At 37.4% G+C, this 18,414-nt stretch overlaps 2 protein-coding genes across 2 annotated transcripts in view; one reads left to right on the top strand and one right to left on the bottom strand.

Moving 5' to 3' along the window:
- The window catches only part of AstA (allatostatin A), a 52,188-nt gene extending 44,932 nt beyond the window's left edge, over positions 1 to 7,256 (top strand). The window contains exon 2 of the mRNA XM_087353593.1: positions 4,018 to 7,256. Coding sequence (XP_087209719.1) covers positions 4,024 to 5,163 — 1,140 coding nt within the window. The 5' untranslated portion in view covers positions 4,018 to 4,023 and the 3' untranslated portion in view covers positions 5,164 to 7,256. The remainder of the gene's footprint in view (positions 1 to 4,017) is intronic.
- MCTS1 (malignant T-cell-amplified sequence 1 homolog) overlaps positions 1 to 18,414 on the bottom strand; it is a 399,788-nt gene that overhangs the window by 177,089 nt on the left and 204,285 nt on the right. The window lies entirely within an intron of this gene.

The following is an 18,414-nucleotide window of genomic DNA, read 5'->3' as shown; positions in this document are numbered from 1 at the left end:
TGGGAACTTCGGTAAATATCAGATTACACGACGCAACATCCCAGAAGATATACATCTTCAAAATTATTGTTAGCATTCTCTTAAAGTCATTGGCTGCACCTTCATAAGGAGCAAAACTTTAACACCAGCGATATTCATGCCTAAATTGTGATTCAAGCTCGCGAAGACCGTGTTCTTCTTTCTATGGTCATGACACTCTTAACGCCTATCTTCCGTGACATGCCAAGAGACTAATATTTGCTTTTCCAGATTAAAAAATTCCCTCCCTCCTTCCCTTCCACCCTCCACGTATATAATTTGATAAAACAGAAGACGCTATCTTGTTGTCCCAACTTCCACCTCAATTCTAAACCACACAATTTTAATTACTTTCATTATATAGAAACAAATTCTGTATAAACCTGATACTATATATTCCTAACCTCATTTCTTATCCATCATGCAGACTGAAATATTTGCTGTTACACGTTCCAAGGAATTAAGACATGCATAACCTAACAACGTTTACTTCAAAGTGGAGTACGCTCTTTTCGTAATGTATTGTTTGTGACTTTATATACCTAATTGGTTCTTGTGAGTCAGAAGGAATGACAAAGGATTAAATCGCGCGAAACAGTTTCATCAACGGTAAATCTATCCGACTAGTCCCATGCCGGATTTACTTAATGAAATCTTTTGTTAGAAAACCCACAATTTCTATTTGAGATTTTTAATGAAGTGAAAATGTGGTAGCATTGCAGCCTCCAATTGTGGTACACGTTTCACTGTACTGAAACGCCAAATAAATGCAGATTGTATCGATCAGTGTTGTTGACATATCTCTTGAATACTATCGAAAGGTATAATTGGTACTTGACCGAAATAAACTCATTTATTCATTATTTAACAAGCTGTTGGTAACTCACATGATTAATGAATAAAGAGGTAGAAATAACGTGGACTAATTTAAGGCATAACTGCAACATTTTTTTAAGCATACCACGAAAAACCCTTCAGGATATCCGGTGCCAGTCCGAAATACGAACCAGGGGCTTACAGATTAAGAAGATAAAATTCTGATCACTTGAGTGCTATCTTCGGTAAAACAAAGAACAGATGTAAAATTACTGTCACTTTCCGAATTCATGCAGAAGATTGGCAGAGCTACAATGAGGGCATTCTGCAAAGCCTCTGTACTCTACGCGATTAACTTCGTATTTGGATGCTGGGCTTTCAATGAGAGGTTTGTTAATGACTGAGTGAGCGCTGTGAATTCTCCAGGCACGACGGAAATGTTTACTTGCAGTCGTAATGAGGAAACTGACACCAGTAACAGAGCACCAACTGCGGTGTGGGATCGTAGTAAATACGAAAAGTCGTCAGCGGCGGTTCAATTTTTTCAACTATCACGTGTGGTGACAAGGTATAATGTGCACGCATAATGAAGTTTAAAAAAGGCACGATTAGGCCTTAATAAATACTGTCGCTGAGGTTTTATACATCCACATTAGCATTCAATAAATGACTCCAGAATGTCTAAGATTTAGTCTGAAGCGTTAATAAAAACACCTACAAATAGCATGACGAAAAAATTGAATTCTGGAAATACTTGTCATTTTACAATTAAGGACTTATTATTCCCTCTACTTTCAAGAACGATAACACAAGAGTTGTCAATTGATACCAATAAATCGATGTAAGAATAGATATTTGATATCGACATAATACTGTAATTACTTGGTAGCATAAAATTACGTATGTTTATTCGAAAGGATTGACAAATGATAATTCTGTCCATTAAAAAAATATGGGGAGGCAGTTTAGTTGTTTGTTAAGTAGAGAACTGTGAAGGTTTATGGCGTATGGAACAAAGATAATGTGGCACCCAAACCTATGTAATGCGTTAAATTAAAGCACAAACATGTGTCCCTACGCAATATCTTAATAACGAGCTGCAATTAGTAGACTTAGAGGGTTTAGTAAGCTCATGGTATAAATAGCAAAGACTGTATGTTTTGCATGAAAAAATTAAGACTTTTTCCATTCACAACAGTTCCTTGGCTACCAAAACAACTTACCACTGACTAATACAAACAATATTTTTTTCTATTCTGCGTCTATTTAAATTACGATTCGTTCTGTTACCCATAAACTAAAGATTCAATCAGTGAACTTCTGTTAGCGAGAAACATTATTTGTGTTGGCTACATTTCGTGGTGGGATGCCTTCGTAACCGCTAAGCAAAATTATATTTCTCACAGTGCACAAGTGTGGGAGGAGATGTAATTATCAGCAACTGAACTTTATGTAACCAACAACAGGACTTGGAGTGTACAGTCACTGCAGATAACGGATTCGCTAACTGCCACTACACAACGAAACTGAAACGAACAGAAATATCTCTGGAAGCAAACAGAGCGAAAATCTTCTCTTTAATCTGTGATTAATGTGCTGCATTTTGATGAGGCTTCACATTTGACGGTTACTTGGCAAGCAGTCATATGAGTTGTATTTTACCAGAAATCCCCGACAAATCCATTAGCAAATTTAGTATATTAGAGTCTAAATTTTAGTGAAAATTAAAGACTGTGTCTCCGAAGAAACTGCCAAGGAAAATATATGACCTTCTAAAATAAAAATAAAATGTGTGTAGAGAACAATATATGAAGAATAAATTTACTGATTCTACTCTCCGTCAGTGATTGATGATTAAATAACAACGATGGTGGAAGACATGAGAAATTCATAAAACATTTTTATGGAAATATATTAACAGAAGGGACTATTTGGAAGACGAAGGAATAGATGAGAAGATAATATTAAAAGGGACATCAAGGTTAAGACTGCGTACCTTCACGTTTGTGCCCCATATTCTTCTGAATGAATTGCTGATTACTTTGTAATTTATAATTTTAAAGCAGAGCGTAACTTATTTCAAAATCACGTGTCTATTGCTTCAAGTTAGTTTTCTTGTTTCACGTCTTGTTCGGAGCTCCAAGTAAATGGAGGCCTAGGTGACAGTGATCAATAGTGTAATTACACACAGCACTACTCGCTTCGCAGACACGCAAACACCTACCAAGACAACCCACGTCCTGTAGTCTACTTAAAGAGAAATAAATTTATTTAATTGAAACAAGTCAGAAATCGCTTGACGGTGTCAAAGAGTTTGTGGTGTCGCCTGATATAACAAGACGTATAATATTTCAGTATAGATTCTAAAATAGAATGTTTGATGGTGCCTTCTCACCACTGAGGCCTGAGTTCGGCTTTAGGGTATTCTGTTTCGAAAAGTAGGAGGACCAAACGACATGAGGCAATTATTTTCTTCCAACAACTATAAAGGGCAACGTCTTCCTTGAACTCTAAGCACTTGCCCAGGTGAACAAGGAATGTAATATATTTATATAGAAATAATATTATTTACAGTATTCATAAAAGCCAACGACTGGCAGATATGCTGTGTCATTTATAACATGAACATTCGTTCATGATATTCTCATCACAGTCGTCGATATATAATCTCTGCAACGTAGTTAAATATCCTAATAATCAACCCATATTCATATAAAGGGAAGCCACATTTAACAAAATCTAAATCAGTTTGAACTGAACGGGGACAACACTTTAGACTGCCTGCTCACAGGCATAATATAAGTCTTGTTGTTAAGGGGTTTTGGGCCTTTATTTATGACCGTGTATTCCCTACTTTAGGTTTTCACGTCAATTTTTACGGGCAATTTACTATGTAAGAAGCTGAAACCAAGTCGAATACAAGTCCTGAAAATGAGTCAGATATATTTTTCGATTTATTGCCTTGCTTTTGCAAAGTTGAACGTAATCCACCCCATTCAATAATTTAACAACCTCGAAATACATTCGTGTAGTAAATTTTTTGCCATTCTTTGGTGAAGGTAAATTTCTTCGTTCTCTACATGAAGTTCTTGAACATATTTCTTTCGAAACAATATTTTATGAAGAACTTGGTTTTTTAACTACAGGAAATTAACTGTTTTTTTCTGTTTACTGTGATTGCAGGAAGCTATGTTGGGTCTACAGTCGAGTTTGGGGTCCCTAAAGATGACCCTCTTCAGTGTACTGCTACTGCATCTTACTGTATTGGTCCTTGGCACAGCATCAGCGCCTTCTGAGACGCACGAGACTGCTGAAGAATCATCGCCCGTTTCAGCCGGTGGTATGGGACTAGTGCCTCAACTTGAAGACTCATCATCGGCCGAAAACGCCGAATTGGATTTCGTCAAACGACTTTATGACTTCGGTCTCGGGAAACGAGCCTACAGCTACGTGTCCGAATACAAGAGACTACCTGTTTACAACTTTGGCCTGGGCAAGAGAAGTAAGATGTACAGCTTTGGGCTGGGGAAGCGGTCGGGGACTGAAGGCAGGCTGTATTCTTTCGGCCTCGGTAAACGGGACTACGACGATTACGCTGAAGAGAATGAAGACGAAGATCAAACGAACGGAGATGAGGAGTTTGAAGACTCTGATCTGGATCTTATGGAGAAACGTGAGAGGCTTTATTCATTTGGTTTAGGAAAGAGAGCAAGACCTTACAGTTTCGGACTTGGAAAGCGAAGCCCTTCTTCAGGAATTCAGCGACTCTATGGGTTTGGTCTTGGCAAGAGGGGAGGTTCTTTGTACAGTTTTGGACTCGGCAAACGTGCTGATGGCCGACTATATTCTTTCGGACTAGGGAAGAGACCTGTCAATTCTGGTAGACAATCTGGGAGTCGGTTTAATTTTGGCCTTGGAAAAAGATCTGACATAGATTATAATGAATTTGATGACGAACTTGGGGAGGAATCAAAGGGATTTCCCCAAGGACATAGATATTACCTTGGGCTGGGAAAACGAGAGGTGGCTCCCAGTGAACTAGATGCCATCAGGAATGAAGAACGAGAAAAGATAAATTATCGGGATGAAAGCAGGAAGAACGAGACTGCTGAAGGACACCACTCTGGCGAAAGAGTGAAAAGAAGTCTTCACTACGCTTTCGGCCTCGGCAAACGAGCGTACGATCTGGAAACATCCACGCTTGACACCGATGAGGATGACGAGGCACGTAATGATTTTACGAGACTCATCCGTCGACCCTTCAACTTTGGCCTCGGTAAACGGATTCCGCTCTACGATTTCGGCATAGGAAAACGGTCGGAGCGTTAGAATTTGACTCTATTCCTCCCGCCCTCCCCCATCAGTCCAAACATCAGCTGATAATTTCCTCCTCCTTCCATGTCTCTTTCAATATAATTACTGACTCTAAGTGTACAGAAAATAAACAAGTATAATGCTTTCAAAACCTACAACTCGAAAGCGTTTATGCAATTCGCCATCAAGAGTGAAATTGTTCCAGTCACTCTGAACAGGCCAAATACCTAATTATTTAATTTTTTGTTATATAATTAAATGCAATTGTAAGTAATGGTATAAGAAATTTGTGTTATCTTCTTAATGTATCCCTGAGTGTGCAATATACCACGATTTACTCTGTTGTTTAAATGCTAGGATACAAAGTTAACAGACCGATACGAGGTGATTCTCATCAACCAGTTTAATTAAGGAGCTTTGAAAACCCCCCAAAAGGAAGATGACAGTACATGAGAAAATTTTAGAATACATTGATTACAACGGGATGTCACAAATTTAAAATGTAATAAATTAAATTTTATTTTATTCTGTGCAGTTTACTTCCGTGCACATGAAACGAATTGCATATTCTACAAAGACTAAAAGTTAGGCACGCCACAGAGTTCGTAAAGTCGACGGGGACTGTGCATCTTCTCACGCTGCAACTTATTGGACTCTTCTTCCGAACACTGTGGAATTTGGTAACTTTATTTATCACTCTGATTTAATGTCCATTAAACATTTGTTTACGATTTGCATGTCCTTCTTATATGATCAGTATAAATTCTCCCCTCCCCCCGAAGGCCGGCAGTTCTGACACAGAAGAGAAATTCTTTTCCTCCAAACTTTTGATGTTTTAAAATAAAATTGGTCACAATTCACAAATTAAGAAACTGGACTGGCATTTTTCAAACGTAGTTTATATTACAGTCACTTCAATCAGATGTGAACTGAAATATTGCTCGTTCCTTAAGAGAGAATCTGCATAAAGAATCAGGGATCACACGACTGGGTGTGTATGAAATCCGCAATAACCAACAATCAGAACATCTACGAATATTACTCTTCAGATATTTAAACGTTCTCTTAAAATTGGCTGTTCTGCGGTATCTGAATTATGTTTACTTTATTTTTAAGTTAGATTTAAGAATTGAAATGTAATAACAGTTTTTACGAATAATTAGCAATGAAATGAATCATTAAATTACATTTTGTAATGAAGACGACTGATGCACTTCAAAGATGAACAAACGTGTATGTATATATAGTATAAGATAGGAATAAAAGTTATGTAGTAATTGAGAGACCAAGTGTGTCTGATTCACGACACCTAATGTTTTAATGAATAGATGTCTCACCGCGCCGGTCTAATCAGTTCCAAATCATTTCTTCTTCTACAGATCAATACACAGTGTGATGTCATGGATTTCTGCCTGATTCGAGTGGGCTAATAGCTTGACAAGTGGACGAACATATAGCATTAATATCAAAAGGCCTAATTAGAAAAACGGGATTTGTGAATTGTTACGCTGCAAATGATATATATTTTGATTTGACGTTATTATTTATGTTTTTTAAACAGCTATAATTTGGTAAATAAAAATGAGTTAAAAATAATATCCTTGATGGAAATATCTTAATTTTAATAACGTTGAAATTAAAGTAATGACATCTGTAAAATGTAGAATAATGGAAACGCTGTAATTTGTCCAACTTTTCTGAAGAAAGAACAAACAAAAATGACTACAGAATTGACACACTTATGATTAATAATGCAATTTAGCTTAAAATTCTCGTGTACGTTTCCACGTGTATGGAAATACAATGCCATCTGTGATTGACCAAATTAATACAAAAGACATAGCGCAGTGAATATCTGAATAATAACGCTGAGCCTACTATTGAAAGAACATGTAATAAAAATACTCTGTATCCATGGCAGCACTAAACAGCTGAATCATTAAAGTGAATACAAACGCTTTCAAGAAACAACTGAGACACGATACAGTATGGTATAAATTTCATTATGTACCTTAAATGTGTATATTAAATTAATGTAATATATAATTTTAAAAATATATTGGAACAAACCTAAAGTATGTTTAATAAAGAATCTATGTTTTGTGCAAGCTTGTCTGAGTAGTGGTAGAATCAAAGGTCGCACTTCGGAATGTGTGAATGAAATTGACTTATTCTTTTTGAAATTATTTTAAATTATTGTGCTTGGAATTGTTACCAGAATATAATATTGGATATAAATATTATGGTGTTTGTAAAAGAGGTTCCCAGTGGAACACGGAAGAAAACCTTTATCCAGAAAACAGGGCAATAATAACTTATTCAAGCATGTCTTCTATGAGCCATGCTATTCTTTTTATTACGTCAACAACTCAAACGTCTCTGATACAACAATAAACTGCAGTACAGAGTGAGTAACTGACAGCTATGGCATATATTGAGGTATTATCACGGTATTCATTTGAAGAGGCGGAAAGATTAAACTCAAGATTCAAGCACCTATTATTATTTTATTTAGTGTTCTGTCTGACGACAGGTCCATATGAACAGGATCCTTCCATCCTTTTCTCGGACTGGGACCTGTTCATATACGTTCTTGGCAGATGATCCAGAAGTGGTTTGCCATTGCCTTCTTCTGTGTGTGAATGGAGTAATTGTTGGGATGCCACGGAGAAACCGGGGAAGCCCCCGGAGGAAAACTCCGTGTTGCCTAGACCACGGCCTTGCCCAACACAAGTTATAAATTCGGGCACCGCCGGGAATCGAACCCGAGACCCCCAGGATTACAAGGCCAGCGTTCTAACCGCTAGACCACCGTGGCGGTTTAAGCACCTAAGGAATATAAATTTAGATCGATGCTGCTATGTACTGGGTTATAATAAGTTATAATTAATTTTACTTGATTCATTAATTTTTTATTTTGAAAGAAAAAAAGAATTTTTGAAGCGTATTTAAAAGCATTAATAAACAATGCAACGATAAATCAACAGATACAACACTCACGACCAACGAAAATATAAAATATTATCTTCTAAGTGACTTCAGTTAAATGCGCTGTTAATGCAATGCAATGTTAAAGGTACACGAAGAAAAGAACTTAAACTTATTCTGTACGAGAAAATGTTTGAGTAAGTTCTTATAATATCAACCGAAAATCTAAAACCTCACGTACTGCATGCCATATGAAACTACAAAGCCTACTTCAGACACATTATATATTCACATTATTGCTTTAGGAGCCGGGATTTATAACAGGTGTGGTTACACATATAAAAAATTGAAGCTGAACATTCAGCCTGGACTATGGCAGTGAAGGAGACGTTAATGTGATTTTAATGTGTTCACACACACACACACACACACACACACACACACACAATTTTACACAGAAAGCATGAAGACAAGAAATCACTTAGAACAATAGGTTTATATAGGAGGACAACAAACAGACAAAAACACACCAGAAATACGATATGAAGTGGTTTAACGTAGGAGCCAATGGCAGAATATTCTAAACATGGCAATGAAAAGTCCTGCATACATAAATGCGGGAGAATTTTTGATCAATTTAGAAATGTCAATTTATCAAAAGAAACCCGTAATTTACTTCCATGTAATTTGCTGTATTGTTGAGAACATGTTATTGAATCAGCACGTGCTAAATTAGTAATTTCCTAAGGGAGAAATTCATTACTAAGAAAGCCATTCGGTAATGAGCAATGCGACAATCTAACTTCTCTTCGTTAAATAAACTATAAAATAAAGAAATTAAATTTCTCCACGAGATCCTGTACACAAGTCTTCAGAACACATGGTAACAGATCTACATTAATATTATCCTATGATTCACTACTTCAACTTCCAAGTCGTCTCTCACTTTACGGTATTTAACTTTTATTTTTTTTATTTTTAAGTCCTAGTGGTCTTTAAGTGGGTTGATCTTCACTAGAACTCCTGAAACACAGTCTGTTTTACAGAAACTACTTTGGGACATTCATGGTTTGGATTATCTACTTGCCTGGATAATCGAACTGTATCGAAATCTTATAAATGCATTAGACAGTAAATTACACCAAGTAATTAGAAACGGCACAGTCGTGTTATCGATTTGTTCTGCCTACAGAGCACCAACGTAATTTAACTAACCAGTAACCAGCCGTCACTCTCAGGGATCTTATGATTCGATTTCCTGTCATGAACCCGGTCCCTTACATTAGAATTTCCATTACATTTATCCTTTCTTCCCGGAAAATTCAAGATTCATTTAAGATACAATGACGAATTTTTCCAACGTTCCTGGTAGCGCATTCAGAACAGTGAATGCACAATAGGCTGAATAACCAGGTTACATTAACTAACTAACTAGATGGCTTACCGAACCCGAAGGTTCATCACCGAATTAACCAAAGCCCTCCACCGGACCCTGTCCTGGGCCAACAAAATCCAGTCTCCTTCAACTCCTATCTCCCATAGATCCCGTCTGAGATTATCCTCCCATCTACGTCTAGGTCTCCCCAGCGGTCTCTTCCCTTCAGGTTTCCCAACCAGTACCCGGTGCACACCTCTTGTCCCATCCATGCGCGCTACATGCCCCGCCCATCTCATTCTTCTCGACTTAATCACCCTGACAATACTGGGGGAGCAGTACAGATTTTTAAGCTCGTCATTATGCAGTTTTCTCCACGCCCCATCGTCTTCTCTCCTAGGCCTAAATATCCTCCTCAGCACCCTGTTCTCAAACACTTGTAATCTGTGTTCCTCCCTCTGAGTGAGAGGGACTGTCAGATCACCCAGCCCCATTTCCAATGGGGACCGGAGGCTTTTTCCCAGCGGACGAAGTGAGAAGACGATCATTCACTTCCATCTAGTGTAGAGGTAAAAATGAGTGGAGATCTATCTCCACTCCCCGATTTATCCTAATGACCTTGTGCCTAGTAAGTACCAGGACAAGTTGATTCTACCTAACACAGCCCTTTCTGCGTACTATTTATTACGTCCAGACAACGGACTATCAAACAAAGCTTTAAAAAGTTGACACAAAATGTCACGCGCCCTTGTTAGAATACTCCACAGTCTCAATAAGCTAATATGGATAAGTCTACACTGCAAAATTTTATTTTTCCTTTGTTTTCTGCACAAGGACATGACGGACAGGTTTAAAACCAATTTAATATACGTGATTGTCCACTCCATATTTTGTCATGAGACGAGTTTCTAGAGCTCCTTTCGACTGAAAATCAAACGTCGTTAAAAATAATGCTCTGGGGTAGGTAATGGTTCTAAGCTCACAAGTAGACAACACTTATGTCGAAAAGACTACATGCTGCAGAAACACTCGACAAATAAATATCCGTCTTCAGCCCGAGACTTCCTTTACTTTTCTCTAAGAAAGGCAAGTGCAGACCTTCGGATCTTAGGGGCCATATTCAGAGATGAAAAAGAAATAAAGAAGAGACACTAAAGCATGTCAGAACACTCAGATCATTTATGAAGAAAACAGTTACCGGCACAGTATTATACTGTCAGTTATTTTACAATTCGACAAAAATTCTAAAAAAAATCGCTTTACAGTACTATGGAAAAAACTTCGCTCCACAAAATATCCTGGCCGAGTGGCCGCCATTCCCGTTTCGTATTCGGGAGACTTAGAACTCGCCCCTCAAATTAGATATAGTGACTCAAGTCTTTTGTCCTTTTCTTCAATCCTTCCATCTAACTGCCGGAACAGTGCCTTAAATTAGGGCAAGGAAGCTTCTCTTCATACTTTTTTCATTCTACGTTTGTTACTCATCTTCTCTTTGGCCCCATATAGTCTGAGCTACAGACATCGCCTTAAAATAAACTATAAATAAATAAATACATTAATCGCAACTTTATAGTTCTTTGTGCCCAGTAGAAAATTGTTCTATGGCATTACATCCAAAAGAGAGCACACTAAAAAGATGTTTTCTAATAAATCTAAATACATAAATAAAACGCGTTAAAACAATTTACTTTCTGACTTCGGTATTAAAGACGGCGTCGTGTATTAAATAACTAATGACATACATTTCCGTCAACTTCATTAGGGTTTAATTTGCTCTCAAGTATGAAGTAATAAAACCAAGAAGAAGCTGTCTTATGGGTTGTTGCGCCGTGTGGTCTTGTAGAAGTTCACAGAATTCTTGCTGCCTCAGTCATCAGGGCATAATTAATACTCTGCATAACATAGCGTTTCGGCTTCTATCAGCCTCTCATTTGCAGTTAATGAACTGCCATTTGCCAGCTTCTATTTCAGATCACAGCTATTGTTCGTGTCACATTCAGCCTTCAATCTCAATACATGACAAAACCAATTTAATAGCCTTTGGTGATTTTGTTTCTGTTACATGAACTGCTATCAGCTTTGCATATTTTTGTATTTTGAAACCACTGCCTTCTCTTCCGTCAGTAGAGTACATTACATTTCTTCACCACCGTTTTCGTACTTGAAATGGTTATAATGTATGAACTGAATAATAAAACGAATAACCAATCAAGAAACTATTGAAGTAAAGGCTGTCTTATGTAACGAAATGTAGGACACTACGTCAATTAAACTGTCCAAATCTCGATATATCAGAGTTTTAAATATGTAGTTATTTAGTTGGTTGCTTATTCAGTCAGTTACTTAACCACTTAAGGGAATGCATTTAGTTACGAATACCTCAGTCAGATATATGTCACTGAGTGAATATAAAATAATATTTACTCACACCTAGGCTTATGAGGGCCACAAACGACCAGTAGCACTGTTTTAAAATAATAAGTAGCTTCTGTGGACTTTCCAGCAGTTCGTATTCTGAATGAAGATTAATCGTGCATAGAAACAAATGATTGGTTGTTGTTTCGAGTGACATTGACACTCAGTCTCCTCTGCTATGCCACTGTCAACGCATTCTGCAAGTCCCTGCCTTCAAGCAGAATGTAGAGCATCGTTCTTCGGTACTGATACAGTTTAAGATACTATATCGGCATTCGCATGAACAGACTGAGAAAAATAAATATAAATAGTCTGTATCTCAGCCAATATTCGAAACGAATACGTCTTAAATACAAACGTGGATCGATAACCTTATACCTGTATGTCCGGTATTGTTACGAAAATTTCCTTTGAAAACCAGTCTTAAATCCGTATAAAATGATGCAAAGATAAGTATTTCAATTCAGTTTAATTTAAAGATATGAAATTTACCAATGCTTTGAGACAGACAGTGGGAATTGAAAAAAAATGTGAAGGGCGCATTGATTTCATTTTTGCATAAGAAGAGTAAGACGGAAACAAAGATCTTCAGATGAATTGGACTGTAAATACTTTAATCAACGACAGCTCTTATCCTATACAATCTACCTGAAATCACAGATCAGAAAATTCTTCTGCCTTTGAAACAAAGTATTGTAATTTTTAATGAAGAAATCTCTCAGCGACGCGTCATGAACATTACATGATAAAGAAATCCTTTACTTTAATGAATAAATTTTAATGCTCTTTTTCAATATACTACCTAGGTATTCAAATTTGTTTACAAGCAAAATTATGTAATTTTTTTGCTTAGCTTGTCACTAAATACTAGCCTCAAACGGAGAACTATGGTACACTGCAGAGAGTTCATAAGAGGCCATCAATGATCAGATAAACCCTTATACTGTAGTTATATAAGATACAATTTAAAATTATCTTAAAACCTATTCATATATCTCCGATGTTGTCTCTTCTCTTAAGGCTTTCTGAGTAAAATTCCATAGGCCTCTCAGCTCTCCCGCGTGTGCTATAAGCTCCTCCAATCTCACCAAAACTGATGCGATCAACTGAATAATACACAGCGAAGTGCCCAAGTCGCAGGGCTATTCGTTATGCAGTTTTCTCCTGCCTCCTGTTATGTCCTCCATCTTGGAATGAAATATTTTAATAAGCAGCCTGTTACTTTGTGCACTATAAAGTGCAAAATGTTCTTCGTATGCGAACTGGAAAGGCTTTCGTGTGTTTTATGTTGTAATTAACTTTCCTCAGCTAACACAATATTCTATTCTATGGGCCCCAGGGGCAGAACATTTATGTTAACCGTAACCGTGTTAGCCCTGCTAACAATACGAAAAAGGAAACTTAAAAAAAGGAATTTTTTCCTTACCTTCGTGGTTCAGTGTGTACGCCATACACTGGAACACATCAGAACCAATCGGAGAAATCGTACCGTTATCCAGATGTTGTTTGCCAGCTACCTGAGGCTTACGTACGTTCTGACAGCCGTGGTGTCATGGCTGTCTGTGTGCCCGTGTGTATCCACGAGCCTGCATTTGTTTCTAACAACCAACTAAACTTTATGATAATGCCACGACGTCAGAGGCAAACACCCACGCATTCTTAAGTCCATACTAAAATAATACTAACATGCATTTCGCGTGAACTTCTGAGATGGAGAGCGATACTAACTTCTCAAAGTTCAGAGTAGCAACAGATATTGAAAGCACATACAGCATTCGTTTCAATCAATTTATTTGTACAATGTAAAATATTAAGAAGGTCTCACGAAATTCACTTTTCTGTTTGACAACAGAAATCTGTGTGAAATTTCGTAAATATTCGAAATAGTTTACAGAGTTTCCTAAATATTTTATATGAGATGTATGATTGTCTGATAACAGGTACTACATAATTTAAAGATATACGTCAGTTCTGAGACACCGGAAAGCAAGCACGTAAGTAGTTATAAAGCTGCGTATTAAATAACTAGTGCTGAACTATACGTGTGTTAAAATGCAATCCAGATTTTCTCGTGGCCCTTCCTTACAGGCACAACTGTGTGTGAAGTGAAACTTCACTGACGTAACGACAGTGGCTTAGGCACTAGTAGTGTATCTTGCCACCAGGGAAATCACTGAAATAACAAGTGATGTAACACACGACACGCGATATTGGCAATCCCCGATGATTCAAGCCGTGTCCTCTCACGCGATGGTGTCTACTGCAGAGCACACAGTGCAAAGGGATGCACTTATGGCTCCTCTTGTTACTTTGAAGTCTAAAATCAAGTTTTTCATAAGGTATGCTATGTGACAATTCGTTCCCAATCTGCCGTCAAGTTTACTAAAATCAGTAATCTATCTAAAGACGAATGTCTTCTAGGATATTGTGCCAAACAGTCTGGTAGAAGTTTACAGACGTTACAGAGGTGTTTTCTGCTCTCATAATCACAGCGAATGTACTATATAAATATACTAACATGTAATACGATAAAAATCTCTCAGAGTAGTTGCACTTTGATGGCATTTGAAATGGCACGCACACAAATCTGCATCGTTACCACTACACCCGTCCGCGTCTTAGCAAAAGCTTTTTTAAGTTTCTTTCGCACTGTCCGACCTATAGCAACTAGACCTATCAGGCTGTCTCTTTCCACGAGATTCTACCACGCAATATTATGTAGGCCGATTAATTCACCGGTCCTTCCATGTGTTCTAACCGGCACGCCTACCGCATACTTTATTCACTAATCGTCAATTAATACCACGTGATGTAACTCTAAGAGCTAATGCCGTAGAGGAGTTACGAAACGAATATTTTAGAACTGTAGCATTTTAACACGTAACATGAACACGCAAAATATGGATTTGGGAAGCCACAAAATTGTACAATAACGTGTAAATATAGAGCGTTTCAAAGTATATACAATATTTATCCCGTGGTTAGTAATACGAGCTTAGAAGGGTTTGTGTTTATCTACACTAAGTACGTTATCAACGCACGGACCACAGACCTATCAGAAACAAACTTATATTTGTGCGTAATATGAAATTACTATATATATTTACATTCCCACATACTTTACAATCAGTTAAATTAATTCCCTCAAAATTAATAAAATATTTTTAGTTCATATGCAGATTACACATTACAGGATAAATCAGACAGAGCATGCAGCTAGAATTGGAACAAAACGCACAACATTTGTTTTTAAATCTTTATTTGATGAAATTACTTAGGTCATCCAGACGTAAATGCAAGGATACTATTAAACTGGATCATAGAACGAATATTTATGAGCTCATTAACTAGATAGAGTTATTTCGTTATAGAATTGATTGGGGTGTTGAAACCAGTAAGGATCATATTTAGGATGTAAGGTTCTCACTGCCGCATAGTCTAGAAGAAGCAAGTTCCTCTGAAATGTCGGCAAACTTCTACCAGACTGCATGGCGCAACAACCCAGAAGACTGCCATCTTCAAGGATTACAATAAAAGGCTGAATTGCTAATTTTTGCCCATGCGATACGTCATAAATGAAAATTAAATATAACGAAGATAAAGTTTAACATCGGCAGTAGATAGAGGTGAATAACCAGCTTGGCGGTAAGCAGTATTATCCCGGGTAAAGGGGACCACGGTAGTGAATAGATATAATTCCAGGCCCCTGCTGTTATTAGGTACGCATTCACGTGTTTAGATTCTTCATGTCGCAGCCTTGTGACGCGGCAACTTCTCCGACTTCCTTGTTTCGCAGGGCAGAATAATGTGCAAGGAGCTCCATTAATTTCTTCTGACTGAAGCTCTACAAAGAACGCGTTGTTGTTTTTTTTCAGTCTTTTGAGCAGGAAAATGTGTTAGTTTCTTTACAGAGTGAATAAATTAATACAGAACATGACGCAGTGGCTTGTATTCCGTGCCACCGTCGATGTCCTCAGTGCCCATATTCTAATTCAATAGAATGTGTTCCTTGTGGAATACCAAAAGACTCTGAGACACGAAGAACAGATTGCATGGGACAAACGTAATTTGACATTTCAGAACTCAGACTCATTTTGTAAAGATTTGACACAAGTGGTGGATAGAAAACATTATGCTTAAGTTAAAATTCTTCTTTTTCGGTACAAATTCTGTAAGAGATAATTTTAAACGGGTGTGGAGGAATTCTGATGCACACTGATGAAGTAACACTCAGCGTGAAATATTGCTGTGAATGACAAGCTGTATGAAGTCTTCGAATACTAAGGCTGATTCAATCAATTGTGCCGAGGTTGGACTTTTTTGAGTCCAATGTTATATTGCGTTTTCATTTATACTTAGATTATTTACCACAAAAACAAACCAGACCTTCTGTTATGTTCTCTTCTCAATTTCGTTATATTCTCCTCAGAGTACACTTCATATACATTCTCTGTGTGACATCTAGTAATGCGTATTTTAATCTTCATATTTCTTTGTGTTTTTTTTTTCTTTTCGCCACCATTTCCAGACTGGCTCCTAGTAACAGTCTCTTATTCAATTGGTAATGGCGGATCACTGGTCCACGGTTAAGTGGCCTAAGCGTGAAATGACAAATAACTTTCAATTAGTGCCGACGCTGAGTGCAGCTGCACTTTCAACACTTCTAAGTGCCTTCACAATGTGGTGCTTAGGCCCAAAGTCGTTGTTTTCAACCCAAAATTTTCCTAGAGGGATTTAGGTTGCCAATGAACAGGGATTTAAAACTCACGCTGCACTAATAAACAACGTGGAATGACATGCTGGCCGTGGGAACACAATAAAAGCACAGAGCGAATAATACATCAGTCAAAAACTCTATTTGATACCGGCAGTGGACTGACTGGCTTGTAATCCACTTGATATTTGTAAGTGGGGCCTAACAGTGCTATCTGTACTACACGAGAGCGAATGATATTACCGAACACCGTTTCGACAGTGTAAGTGAGATAAATCTATTAACTTACATGCACGGAGTCCAAATAAACGCCTGAAATGTACATAAATTTACATAAAACCCTTGTTACACGAATACGTGCACAAATCGGCATAATATTAATGGCACAATGAAACTAGTGGGTGGGGAGAAACCAGAAGGAATTTACAACAGTAAGTTTAGTAAATAATATCCCAAAAGATGTATACACAATGCTAATGTATACATATTTTTGTGACATTCTCTATATAAACATAAGTGGACAGAAGGCCGAAACTGGACCTCGGATAATACTCAGGGCAATGAGTTAATAAAAATGTATTAATTAGATGCGGCTAAACTATTGTTAATTATCTAACATTTATCCGGCTGTAACAGACCTTCTCAATATGCCTGTAAATATCAAGAAAATTTGATTTCAACTGATGAATAAGTGATTAGAAAATGTGATACATTTGCATACTGAATTCGATAACGAAAACTAATGCATAATATTACATTCTGATGTAAAACGTAGTTTAAATTTTAATTATTGTTGATGAATAAATATCCAATAATGTTGTTAGAAAGGAGTGGTGTTTGGTAGTCAGACCAAAAGTACAACATATTCTTCGCTGTCATAATTATATTGCTTCTGAAGAGAATACAAAGAACTACCGACTACAAAGGCAAATGCATTAGAAGTCTAGACCAAAGCATGTGTAATAGCACTAACATGTCTCAAATGTGTTCTAGAGACACCGCATTCGAATCTCCACGGCGGCTCATCTAACACAAATGAAAATTTTCATTGATGTTCTCAGTATCATAAAAAGTTTTATAAATGCGCGGCCATCACATGTACCTCACCTGTTTCAATTTCATCATAATGATCCTCTGGTATTATTCTATAGTAACATTTTTTATTAAACAAAAATAAAGAAACGAGATCGTAGCTATCTCCACAGAGCAGTCAATCTTGAGAAACTCGTGGTCAGTCAGTTACATTCTCCGCCTGTTATGATATCCGAACGTACATTAACGTAATCACCAGATTCATTTTAATATTATCCTCCCATCCACGTCAAAGCCTTCCAAATAGTCTCATCACTTCATGTTTTCCTACCAAACGTCTCATGCGTTATTTTAATAGTATTTATTGAAAGAACAAATCACGAAGTGGCTAGATACTCAATTTCATCCAGTCTCTTGTGACTTTCTCTACCTTGGGCATACACATTTCCAGCGCCGTGTTCTCAAACATCCGCATATACGTTTCTCTTCCAAAGGGAGAATGAATAATAAAATAAATATAAACTTCCGGTTTCCCTGAACATTCTCTGCTGTCGAGCAGCTTGTTATGTGTCACTCCACTGCCAACAGAAATAATGTACAGCATATTTTACAGTGGAATACAGATGGCTTGAATCATGGCGTGTCACTTTGACGTTAACACGTCAGGCTTGAAATAACACACATTAAGCGTCAGACGAAACGCGAATCAAAAGCTACGTACAGATCCTAATGCAATTGGATTAGCGCCTTCCTCTGCATATTTTCTGACAGTTTATAATACGCAGTTTAGTCGAATAAACGA

Source organism: Zootermopsis nevadensis, unplaced genomic scaffold (assembly GCF_977971745.1).
Source record: "Zootermopsis nevadensis isolate Lab colony 2312 unplaced genomic scaffold, Znev_1.0 Znev_ptg000022l, whole genome shotgun sequence".
Lineage (NCBI taxonomy): Eukaryota > Metazoa > Arthropoda > Insecta > Blattodea > Termopsidae > Zootermopsis > Zootermopsis nevadensis.
Note: the sequence above shows the minus strand (reverse complement) of the source record. Positions and strands in the feature narration are given on the sequence as shown.